The sequence below is a fragment of the Loxodonta africana genome, chromosome 21, assembly GCF_030014295.1.
Source record: "Loxodonta africana isolate mLoxAfr1 chromosome 21, mLoxAfr1.hap2, whole genome shotgun sequence".
Classification (NCBI taxonomy): Eukaryota; Metazoa; Chordata; class Mammalia; order Proboscidea; family Elephantidae; genus Loxodonta; species Loxodonta africana.
In genome coordinates this window covers 34,259,665-34,272,078 of record NC_087362.1, presented here as the reverse complement: position 1 = coordinate 34,272,078, position 12,414 = coordinate 34,259,665, and the positions used below count along the sequence as shown (strand labels likewise).

The 12,414-nt window shown below is 45.1% G+C and overlaps 1 protein-coding gene and 1 long non-coding RNA gene across 3 annotated transcripts; one reads left to right on the top strand and one right to left on the bottom strand.

Annotated features, from left to right (window-relative positions):
* LOC135228358 (uncharacterized) lies at positions 1-9,620 on the bottom strand. Of its 2 annotated transcripts, none has more exons than XR_010318839.1 (3): positions 9,329-9,620; positions 8,321-8,849; positions 1-3,715 (listed from the first exon to the last, which is right to left on the bottom strand). It is a non-coding gene; the product is annotated as an uncharacterized LOC135228358 (long non-coding RNA). The 2 variants fall into 2 exon arrangements; XR_010318838.1 differs by having other exon boundaries at positions 1-3,684.
* Positions 9,621-9,673: 53 nt separating this feature from the next.
* On the top strand, positions 9,674-12,078 carry HSBP1 (heat shock factor binding protein 1). The gene is made up of 4 exons (XM_003418086.4): positions 9,674-9,785; positions 10,318-10,384; positions 11,163-11,283; positions 11,797-12,078. Exons 1-3 carry the CDS (start codon positions 9,741-9,743, stop codon positions 11,279-11,281), a joined length of 231 nt encoding a protein of 76 aa, XP_003418134.1. The 5' UTR covers positions 9,674-9,740; the 3' UTR covers positions 11,282-11,283; positions 11,797-12,078.
* The last annotated feature ends 336 nt before the right edge of the window (positions 12,079-12,414 follow it).

Sequence of the window (12,414 nt, the reverse complement as noted above, 5' to 3'; positions counted from 1 at the left end):
TTAAAAAAAAAAAAAAAAGCCCAATGCCGTTGAGTCGGTACAACTCATAGCGACCGTATAGGACAGAGTAGAACTGCCTACAGGGCTTCCAAGGAGTGGCTGGTGGATTCAAACTGCCAACCTTTTGGTTAGCAGCCAATCTCTTAACCACTACACCACCAGGGCTCCAGAAATCGCTACAGCAGGATTAAAAAACGCAATTGCCAACCAGGCCACAGAAGTACGGAAGATGAGTGAAAAGGGCCAGCTGTAGAACAACAATATGTGATAAAAGACACTTGTCTTCAGTGGCTGGTGTCAGTAGGAAGTGCTATGAAGTGCAGACACCTGCAAAATAAGTCCCTGAGTGGTGCAAAAGGTTAATGTGCTCAGCTGCTAACCAAAAGGTTAGAGGTTCAAGTCCACCCAGAGGTGCCTTGGAAGAAAGGCCTGGCGATTTACCCCCAAAAACTCAATAAAACTCTGTGGAGCGCAGCTCTACTCTGATATACATGCAGTCGCTATGTGTTGGAGCCGACTCGATGGCAACTAGTCATACAACTGGAGGGGATTTTTGCCAAGAAAGATTTGAACCCGGCATTGCGAGATCTCCTAATTTTCTAGCCAGAAATCCCTATTTTTACATGCAGTCCCCTAAGGTTCAAAAACTGACAATGAATTCACATTTAAAACACTGTATGCCAAGATACACTATGTAAACCAAATAAAAAGTGTCTGAATGCCAAGCTGGCTGGTTTGGGAAATCTGTTTCACGGGATAGTTAATTATCCAAGCAACGAACATTATATTTCATGAAATCCTAGAACTATTCAAAGGACTGAATGTGTTCAGAAATTATTTCTTTGAAAGGCTTATATCTAGGTAGCCACATGTTTTGCTGACTATTCTTTCATTCGTTAGATCAAGCTTTACACTGGTGAGTCTCTCAATTACACGCCAGTGCTCCCCAAGACACAGTTCAGTATACTGCCTTTTTATGGATCTGAACCAGACAAAGGTGTAACCTCTCATCTTTTCACAGAGAAATACTCTGGTTCATTCTAGGTACCCAGACCCCAGTGACTATTCTATACAAAGCATGTAACCAGAATCTGCAGATATTCTATACACTTCTTCCTGAGATTTATCCCTAATGAGAAAAAAAAAAAAAAAATTTTTTTTTTAGAAGCTACTCGATATTAGACTGATTCAGCAACATTTCCTTGTGTTTCCCCTTTTCAAATTACGTAACGATGTACCATTTCAAAGTGAACACAGCCTCCTACCCTTTTGCTCCCTGTCTTTCCTTAGGGCTGAATGTCCCAAACTTTATTCCTACGAGCCACCACCCATCCACCCATCTGTCAGTTTGTCATACTGCGGCGGTTTGCACGTTGCTATGATGCTGGAATCTATGCCACCGGTACTTCAAATACCAGCAGGATCACCCATGGTGAACAGGTTTCGGCAGCACTTCCAAACTAAGAAAGACTAGGAAGAAAGATGTGGTGACCAACTTCCAAAAATTAGCCAATGACGATCTTATGAATCACAGCAGAATACTGTCCAGTATAGCACTGGAACATGAGTCCCCTAGGCTGGAAGGCACCACACAATGGCCACAACAATGGGCTCAAACATACCAATAGTTATGAAGATGACACAGGACCAGGCAACATTTCGTTCTGTTATACATAACTCACTGCCGTTGAGTCGATTCTGACTTATAGCGACCCTATAGGACAGAGTAGAACCACCCTATAGAGTTTCCAAGGAGCGTCTGGCAGATTCAAACTGCTGACCTTTTGGTTAGCTGCCATAGCACTTAACCACTACACCACCAGGGTCTCCTCTGTTATACATAAGGTCACCATAAGTCAGAGTCAACTCGACGGCGACTGATGGCACTCCTAAGAGAACACCTTCACAGAATTCAGCCATACCCTTGCCCTAGTTTTTAACACCTTCACTGACTCTGCCATATGGAAACACCACCAGTGCTGTCAGTTACAACTACAGTTTCAAACTATATCATCCTAAGCCAAAAGTTTTGGTTTAAATAAATTTACTTCAAAAGGGAAGTACATATTACTTCCTCAGATGAAAAACCAGTATCACTTGCAATACAATAAATCAATAATCAAAATAAATACAATGAAAGCAACAACAACAACAAAAAAATGATTACATGTTAGCTCGATACCAGGTCTCCCTAAGAGCTCCATGAAAGGAGATGAATAAGGGCTCGAGGGGTCTCAATGACATGATAACATCCAACGGAGACCCTCTGGTTGTCACAATCACTCAAAGAGAAAAAAGAAGAATAAATAAATGTCTACTTGGTAAGTCATGTTTATTTCATGCCATGTCCACGTGCCATCTAGAATCATCTCAAATACATCATGTCTTCCACCAGTATTACTTGTTCACAAAGACTGGAAGTGATGGATAGAATTAGCAAGGAGCCCTAGGGGCACAATAGTTAAGCACTTGGCTGCCAACCAAAAAGTTGGTGGTTTGAACCCATTCAGCATCTCTATGGGAGGAAGACCTAGTGATCTGCTCCCATGAAGATTACAGCCTAGAAAATCCTGTGGGGCAGTTCTACTGTATCACATGGGATTGTTATAAGTCAGAATCGACTCAATGGCACCCGACGACAACAACAAATATAAAAATATACTTAATATTTTAAGAAGTGTAAGAAGAGATTGATACTAAAGAGCAAAAGAAAATAAAAAAAGGACCATGAATTTTTGGAAAAGAACCAAATAAAAGTTCTAGAATAAAATAAAAATGTAAACTCGATGAATGAATTTAATCACAGATTAAGCATAACTGAAGAAAGAATTAGTAAACTCAATGAAATTTTGAAGAAATTATTCTAATTATATTACAGATAAAAAGAAAACATAAAACACATGTGGAGATATGGAGGGCAGAATGAGAACACCTAACCACATCTGACTGACATCTACAATGAGAGAAGACAGAGAAAACACACCAGAGGCAATATCTGAAGCCATATGCTGAAATACTTTTCAAAAAAGATGAAGAAATCAATTTGCAGAGTCCCAGGAAGTCAATGAGGCCCAAGCAAGCAGGATACATAAATAGAAATTTGCACCTACACACATCATAGTGAACTGCAGAATAGCAAAGACAGAGAGAAGGCTCTTAAAAACAGCTAAAGGAAAGGGAGTGGGTGAAGATTTCCTCTAAAAGATCAAAATCTACCCTGAAAATAACTTCATTACCAGATACAAAAGCCAGAAGGCAGCAGAATACCTTCAATGTGTTGAGGAAAAATCTAGAATTCCATACCCAGCAGTAATAGTCTTCCAAAAACAAAGACAGAATGAGATATTTTCAGGCAGACAAATCCAGAGAGTTGGCAGCAACAGATTTTCACTGAAGCAAATTCTAAAGAATACATTTCAGACCAAAAGAAAGCAGCCCCAGATGGAATTCTAAGCTCTGAAGAATGCTCCAGAGACTGGTCTCTCCTCATAACACGTCCGAAGTAAGCAAGAGGAAGTCTCACCATCCTCGCTTCAAAGGAGCCTTCCAGCTGTACTTCTTCCAAGGCTAATTTGTATCTTCTTCTGGCAGTCCATTGTATAGTCAATATTCTTCACCAACACCATAATTCAAAGGCATCAATTCTTCTTCGGTCAATGAAACCAAAAGCTGATTCTTCCAAAACTGTAACAAAATTGACACCCTTTGGGTACGACTGATAATGAAAAAAAAGGAAAGGTACAAATGAACAATCTTAGGGATGCAAAAAGAAATAGAACTAAAGATGCTGCAGATACTTTTAAAAAGAGATATATCAACATTTTATGCCAATAAACTTGCAAATTCAGATAGCACTGAAAAACGCAGAGAAAGTAAAACTATTCAAAAATGACTTGAGAAGAAAGTCATTTTTGAATATTCCTATAACATTAAAGAAGAAACTGAATATTCCTATAACATTAAAGAAGAAACTGAATCAGTAATTTAAAAAAATCACACACATACACACACATACAATGTCTCACAAAGGAGACTACTGCACTGGAAGTTCAACTAAATAATCAAGAATAAACCATTCTAATATTTCACAAACCATTTCAGAGAATCGAAAAAGAAAAAACTCTCCCCAACTCTTCTTAGGAAACCCTGGTGACATAGTGGTTAAGTACTACAGCCACTAACCAAAAGGTCAGCAGTTCAAATCTACCAGGCGCTCCTTGGAAACTCTATGGGGCAGTTCTGCACTGTCTTATAGGGTCACTAGGAGTCTGAATCAACCTGACAGCAATGGGTTTAGTTTGGTTGTTGGTAACTCCTTTTACGTCATCTTGATACCAAAATCTAATGAGCAAAGAAAATTATAAGCTAACCTCATCCATGAACATAAGTTTAAAAAATCTTAAAATATTAGCAAGCTGAATGCAACACTAGATTTAAAAAAACAATAACCATATATCAGGATCAAGTTGGGTTGAATCCCAAGAATGCAAGCCTGGTTCCTCACCAGAAACTCAACCATTAGACTTTACCACATTAACAAATTAAAATACAAAAATCACAGGGGTTTTAAACGAATTTTTTAAAATCCTTATAAAAAGAACACCGTGAAAATTAAAATGGTAAGAGATGGTAAAGTACTAAGTTTTTTTTTTAATATATGATAAAAAGTGGCATCTCCAATCAGTGGGGCAAGAATGGACTATTTCATCAGAGGTGTTGGGAGGCAGGAGGCAGGAGTCAGGAAGGACTGTGTATACAAGGAACAGAATGGAGTGGGGTAACAGCTAAGAGGAACAGAAAGCTTACGGAGAGACAAAGTGTCTGCGGGGGGAGCTGCTTCATCTAGTTTGTTCAGGGAAGGCCTGTCTGATCAAGCAGCATTTTTTAAAGAACTTGGAGGGTGAGTGCTGCAGATATCTGAGAAAAGAATACCCCAGGCAGAAAGGTCAGCCAAGGTAAGGGTCCGTAGGCTTGAGCCTGCTCCGTGTGTCAGGGGCCCAACAAGAAGGGCAGTGTGGCTGGGGCAAATTTGGGGAGGGGATAGTGCAAGAGCAAGTCAAGGAAGTGGCAATGTCCTCAAGAGGGCTCACGAGCAGTATTTGTGTATTTCTACACAAATAACACGCACCTTCTACATTGGTTTGTCAGTGGCTCCCTCCGCCCGTGGGATATTTTCCTAAGCACCGCTATGCCAATTTTTTTTTTAACATGTTGCTGTAAAGAAATGTTGGCATAGTGGTGCTTACAAAAATACCTGGGTGGGGAGAGGGATGGAGGCTGGCAAACCAGTGCAGAAGGTATGTACTATTTGCACAAAAACAGAGTAAGTATAACATGTTGAAATGCAACTTCCAACACCTGCCAGCTGCCAAGTGCACCAGTCTCCCTCCATGATCCTCTAGCCTGAAATCACAATGGAGGGGCTGCCCCTCCGCCCATCTAAGCTCCGTAATCCCCAACCCCTCCTCATAAACCTTCCACGACCAATTATTCTTTCAACAACATGTAGGTGTGGAGGGTGAGAATTAAGGGGCCTTGACTGATCGGCTCTATTTACTCCACAATATAGAAAATAAGGTTATCCTGGGTTTGAAGAGGAAACCCTGGTGGCATAGCGGTTAAGTGCTATGGCTGCTAGCCAAGAGGTCGGCAGTTCAAATGCGCCAGGCGCTCCTTGGGAACTCTATGGGGCAGTTCTACTCTGTCATATAGGGTAGCTATGAGTTGGAATCGACTCGACGGCAGTGGGTTTGGTTTTTGGTTTTTTAGGGTTTGAAGAGACTGCAAAGGCTGAAATGACCACTGGAGGGCGAGAGCAGGGGGCCTGCCAGGCCACTTGGAAGGATGAGGCCCCACATCCTGAGCTGCTGTGACACCAGCTCACTCAGGTGTGGGATTCTCGGCAGCAGAAGCAGCAACCACAGCGGCTCTGAGCCAATACAGGTGCAGCGACAGAAAGAACAGATTACAAGGTTTCTCTAAATCCCTTCTCTAATCGCGTCTTCTCTGCTTGTTGTTAGCTGCCATTGAGTTGGCTCCGTCTCATGGTGACCCCCCGCACAGGAGAACGAAATGCTGCCAAGTCCTGAGCCAACCCCATGATCGGCTGTGGATCAGACCACCCAGCTCCATAGGGTCTTCACTGGCTGATTTTCAGAAGATCACCAGGCCTTTGTTCCTAGTCTGTTGTCGTCAGGAAGCTCCACTGACACCTGCTCAGCATCCTGGCGACACACAAGCTCCCACTGACAGACAGGTGGTGGCTGCACATGAGGTGCACTGACCAAGAATCGAACCCAGGTCGCCCACGTGGAGGGTGAGAATTCTACCACCGAGCCACCACCGCCGCCGCCATTCCTCATCTGCTTACGCAAAGCAAACAGACAAGCAAAAATCTCATTGCTGAGCAACTACACCTGTACAGGAACACCCCCTCAGCATATATCTGGAAAAAGAGAGCATTCCAGCTCAAAACAAGGAGCTATTATTAAAGCACCATATTAAGCCCATGTAAAACCAAGCCCTCTTGAAAGGCGAAAAGAGAATTACAACATGCAATTAATCTAGAAAGAGCTAAAGAGTAAAAAAAAAAAAAAAAAGTGCTAAGAGGAGCTAAGACAACTACGACACTTTAAATAAAGGTTAAAAATGAGGGTTGTTGAAAAGTGAAGTCTAAAAGGTTAATTACTAGTGCCTTACACATAATACACTAGTTTTCTTAATGGGACAATATTCAGTTTAGGTTCAGCGTGTCAGCCCCACAAAGTATATCAGCCATGACTATAAATTAGTGAAGCTTTCACACCAAGCAGCTGTTTAACAGACCTGTGGTCTCTGCCACACAGACTATACAGTCTTTCTATTGAAGTGAAAAACAAAGGAACAAAACAAAAACCTCCACTAAAAGAGTGCCAAGTTTATTTGCTGTTTATGTAAAGAAAATTTCAAACAGGATAAAAAACCTCAAGTCTCCTGCCAGAGGGGGAAAAAATACTCCAGGTCCTGATGCAAATTTACGTCCTTCTGTTCCTCAAAGGCCATAAACCAGGGTGGCTCACAACTTCGGTGTCCAGGGTGCAGGTACCCAGACTTCCACGCTGAGGGTGGTAGCCCTGAATGATGGGGTCTAAAGTAAGAAGGCGGAGGTCCTACCTACCCTTGGCTACTTGGTAGCTAAATGACTGGAGGTTTCTGAAAACTCTTTATAAAGTAACAAGCACAACACAGATGGAAGAAGGTGATGTTACTTCACCAGCCTTCAATCACAGCATAGATGGAAGAACATTCTCAAGAAACGGCCGGAGCAAGAACAAATTCATGTTCGAAGAACAAGTACACAGAATTCGAGGCAGCGTCTACAGACCCTTTTAAGCCAGGGGTTCTCAATCGGAGGGAGTTTTGCCCCTGGGGGATGCTGCCAATGTCTGGAGGAATTTTTGGTTCTCACGCTAGAGGTGCTACTGGAATGTAGCAGATAGAGGCCAGCGATGCAGCTAAACATCCTAGAACACCCAGGACAGCCCCCATGACAGAGAATTTTCCAGCCCAAGTGTCAACAGTGCCACTGTTGAGAAACCCTGCTCGAAGCTCAGAAAACTCACGGAATTCTGGAATGATAGAAAAAGCAGAAGATGTAGAGTCAGAAAGTCCTGTGTTCAAGTGCTGCATCTACTGCTTCCTAATTGGATGACCTTGTTTACGTTTCTTAGCCCCTCTGGGACTGTGTTCTTAGAATTGTAAAATGATAATAATTATATTACAGGGGTGTTCTGAGGATTAAGCAAAAACACTGAGACAAAAGTATCCAGGTGAGCAGACTGAGTCCAGTACAACTAGATGGTGCCCAGCTACCACCACTGACTGCTCTGACAGGGATCACAATAGTGGGTCCTGGACAGAGCTGGAGAAAAAGGTAGAACAAAATTCTAACTCACAAAAAAAGACCAGACTTACTGGCCTGACAGAGACTGGAGAACCCACAAGAGTGGAGCCCCCAGACACCCTTTCGGATCAGTAATGAAGTCAATCCTGAGGTTCACCCTTCAGCAGAAGATTGGACAGGCCCATAAAACAAAATGAGACTAAAGGGGCACACCAGCCTAGCGGCAAGGACTAGAAGGCAGGAGGGGGCATGAAAGCTGGTAATAGGGAACCCCAAGATTGAGCTTCTAACCTCAAGAAACACCAAAACCCACAGTCTCTTAGCCCCCTGATACTGTCCCCTCCTTTACCAAAGAAGCCTTCCCCAACAACACCAAAGAACATCACATTGCAAGAGAAACCAGACACTGAAAGAGGCCCACTGTCTGATTCCACTTACATGAAATTCAAAGGCAAGACCAGTGTGCGATGTGAAAAGTCAGGGCTTGGTGACTTCTGCCGGGTAGGAGAGGGCCTAGTGGGCTGGCCATGTTTTTAAGCCGGAGGCACGTAGGATTTCTGCACTTTGCAGTAGGCATGTTAGACAGTACCTGAAAGTTAGAATCGCACCAGCCACCTGGCCCCGGGGCAGCGGAGACCCACCTGGGCCGGCATTGCCAGAGCTCGGCAGCCACTGGCATGGCGGACCGTTGGTTGCCTCTCTGCCCTGAGGGCCCCTCCAGGTACATAGGTCTACCTGGTGTGCACAGGTGCACCTGTGAAAGGGACAGTAGGCCAGCCCCTCCGCTGGACTCAGGTATGCCAGAGCGGTGACAGCGCGGGGACGCGCACAGCTGGGCTGATAGTCGCAGGGCCCGGGATGTTCGTCCAATCGACCCCAGAAAGCCAAAGCCGCCCCAACTACTGCGGGAAGACGGTCAGGGCATTCCCTATTTGCCAGGATCCGGTTTTGTTCCACTTTTTTCTGCCTGGGAAAAACAAAAAAAAAACCAAACCCAGTGCCGTGGAGTCGATTCCTACTCATAGCGACCCTATAGGGGAGAGGCCCAAAAGGAGATCAGAGGGGCGGGCGCCGGGGGCGGGAAAGTTAAAGATGGGCGGGGAGAGGTGGCGGCAGAGCAACAGGGGCAGGGCAGTGCAGGGCCCGGACGGGCAAGGCAGGGGCGGGGTGGGAAATGGGGCAATGCAGGGGGGTAAGGCCAAAGGCGCAGGGGGAAGCCGAAGAGGCGGGGTGAGACAGGTTAGGGCGAGGAGGGGTGGGGCGAGGACGACCGTGGAGGGGGGGAGGTGAGCGGAGAGGGGCGGGGCCTCGCTTAGTACCATAAGGGCAAGAAACCCAAAACCAAACCCTTTGCTTTCCAGATTAGACTCATAGCGACCCTATAGGACAGGGTAGAAGTGCCCCAAAGGGTTTCCAAGGAGCGGCTGGAGGATTCGAACTGCTGACCTTTTGGTTAGCAGCTGAGCTCTTCACCACTGCGCCACCAGGGCTCCAGAAACGGAAGAAAAAACAACCAAAACCGTTGACGTAGAGTGGATTCCGACTCATAGCGACCCTATAGGAGGGAGTAGAACCATCCCGTATAGTTTCCAAGGAGCGCCAGGTGGATTCAGACTGCCGGCCTCCTGATTAGCAGCGGTAGCTCTTAACCACTAAGCCACCGGGGTATCCACAAAGGCGAGAGCTCGGGGCTTTTCCGTGGCGTTGACTTGAACTACAGCTCCCACAATACCCCGCGGTCTCGCGGTCTCTCTCTCTCTCTCTCGTCGCGAGAAGAAGCCGCTGGGGGCGTCTGCGCGGACAAACGGAAGTGTAGGTGACGGTCGGAGATATCGCCGCCAAGCTGGGAACCGGGGAGATGGCCGAGACCGACCCCAAGAACATGCAGGATCTCACCTCGGTGGTAAGGGGCGGCTGCGCGGGCCCGAGGACGCGCCATCTTCCGCGGGCGCCTGCCGGGGCCCGCGGCGGCGGCGGCGCGAGACGTTTCTGGAGGCTTCGCCGCCTCCGCGACCCGCCGGGGCCCTCGGTGTAGACCTCTCCCTGCCCCAGACCCCTCCTGGGTGTGTCTCCTCCTGCCCCTGAAGGCCCCTGATGACCCCCATGCTCCCGCCAACGTCCCATGCTCACCCCTCAGCTCTGGCGCACCCCCGAGATGTGTGCGTGATGCCTCCAAGTCGCCAAAAACAACCAAAAAACCCTGCCGTTTTTGAACCACAGCGGGCCCACCCTGAAAGGGGCTCCGCCGGCCTTCAGTCTGATTTAACAGATGAGAAAAAACTGAAGTCGGAGAAGGAAGTTTTTGACTAAAGGTCGCAGAGCCGCCAAGAGGCCGACTTGGGGCTGGAGCCCGGGGTCCAGGTCTCACTCCTAGACCAGGTTTCTGTCTTGATCCCATGAAGGTGCCTCAGGATAAGGATGTTTTCTTCTCTTAGGTCCAGACACTGTTGCAACAGATGCAAGATAAATTTCAGACCATGTCCGACCAGATCATTGGAAGAAATATCCTTTTACTTCGTGTCAGCCTCTAATGGGCCTTGGATCCTACTTGCCAGGTAGTCGGTAGATGCCTAAGAAGCCCCGGTGGCGCAGTGATTAAACTCTGGTTGCTAACTGGGCTTCAAACCCACCATCTTCTCCACGGGGAAAGCTGTGGCAGTCCGCTTCCATAAGGATTACAGCCTTGGAAACCCGATGGGGCAGTTCTACTTTGCTCCATAGGGTCGCTGAGTTGGAATCCACTGGACAACTGGTTTTTTGTTGTTGTTTCGGTAGATAAAATGGGTGGTTTGCAGACCAGTTTCAGCCTGCCATTTACCAGATTACCTGGATGTCCTCTGTTCCCCAGAAGTGCTGTGCTAAGGGCTAGGAACACAGAGTTGAACTAGACAGAGCCCTGGCCACAGGGAACTTACAATCTTCCCATAATAATGGCTAATGTGATTGACTTCTGACTGTGAGCCAAACACTTCTTGTGTCTACTCCTTAGATCCTTATGAATAGGTGATGCTGTCACCATCTTTGTTTAGCAGATGAAGAAACTGAAGTTTAGTAAAGTGAAAAAGCTCGCCCAGGCTCCCATCACTGGCAAGGGGCAGGGTTAGGATTTGATCCTGAGCATCCTTGCCCCAGGTTCCTGTACTCTTCAGAATATCCAGAGGAAACTGGAAAACCAGTTTCATTAACACAATTGTGTTTAAGGCCATAGTACAGGACCTTGGAAAAAGGCGATAAGAAATGGGGAAGTGGAAATGCTGTTCATTGTCTTTAACTTGATCACTTGATGACATGAGTAGTCGCATTGATGATCTAGAGAAAAATATTGCAGACCTCATGACCCAGGCTGGGGTGGAAGAACTGGAAGGTGAAAACAAGATTCCTGCCACACAAAAGAGTTGAAGGTGAGGAAGGAGCTAATTATTTTTAAGAAGGAAAAAAGGAGAGTACAGAGAGGTACCTCTTAAGTATTATTTTGATGTAGATAAACTTCTCTAGATGAATTCCCAGCCATGGCCCCAGCGAGCATCCCTTTTATTCTCTCCCCCTGTGGACTTCATGTTTTGACATGGGTAATTTGGAAAATGCCCTGCTAGTTTTATAAACTTCTCTAGGTCTTTTCTGTGATTTGGCATTCAGATATCCCATAAAGCAAATTGAGAACATCCTTAAGAACTGCAGGATTGAAGACTTTGGAGAGACAGGGAAAATACAAAGCAGTGGGAATAGGAAATAGTCACAATTTTTTACAAAGTTCTAATTAAACCAGTTGTGTTTTTGCTAGAATATTGTACAAAGAAAACATGTTTTATTCACTAGAGAATTCTGAAAGGATTTTTAGTTGATAATTCTGTGTATCATTTTTATTTGTCCTCATATAATGAAAAACATCTTGATGGTGTTCCCTTTTTCAACAGGTTGCTAATAGTTTACAGTGAGGTCTGGAACACAATTTTTACAAGCCAAGAGAAGACCGAATGGCTTTTTGCACCTAACTACTACGTGTAGACAGGTTTTATATTATAAAGTGTGTGTTCTTACCGTAAATCATATAGTTAGTTTTCGGAGTGATTTTTCCTGTAGTTTCTTGAATTTTTTTTCGTGAATATGGTAAACTTCACATCTCGGACCTTGGTCTGTTGTGCTGTTATTAAACACTAAAACTCTGGCAGTTCCTACATAAAATTGTCAAAATTTTAGAGTGTTTTCATGAAGTCATTTTCTGTCATTCCTTTTGTAGTAGTTGCTATTTGATAAAAATTGCTCTGTGGCTTTTTTCTTAGACAAATGGTAAATCCTTCAGTTAAACTGAACTTTGTGAAGTAAAACATTAGTTGAGTTTGAGGTTCTTAATTCTCAGCACAAAGTGGCTGTTGAACTGACACCAAACAGCGTGCTGGCAGTACTTTCCAAACAGCCAGAAACATGTAGAATTCGTTTATTCCGAAATACCTGGCACTCCTGTGTGGCCAAAACTCAGAATCGAACCACAGCTCTATTTCTATTATAAGTGCCTGAGATCAGATGCTGAAGTC

What these genes read in the sequence shown, in the direction of transcription:
- HSBP1 (XM_003418086.4), top strand. Translation starts at nt 9,741, where the DNA reads ATGGCCGAGACCGACCCCAAGAACATGCAGGATCTCACCTCGGTG. An exon ending in TGCAGGATCTCACCTCGGTG is followed by an intron (nt 9,786 to 10,317) that starts GTAAGGGGCGGC and finishes TTCTTCTCTTAG; the next exon opens with GTCCAGACACTGTTGCAACA. An exon ending in CGACCAGATCATTGGAAGAA is followed by an intron (nt 10,385 to 11,162) that starts ATATCCTTTTAC and finishes TAACTTGATCAC; the next exon opens with TTGATGACATGAGTAGTCGC.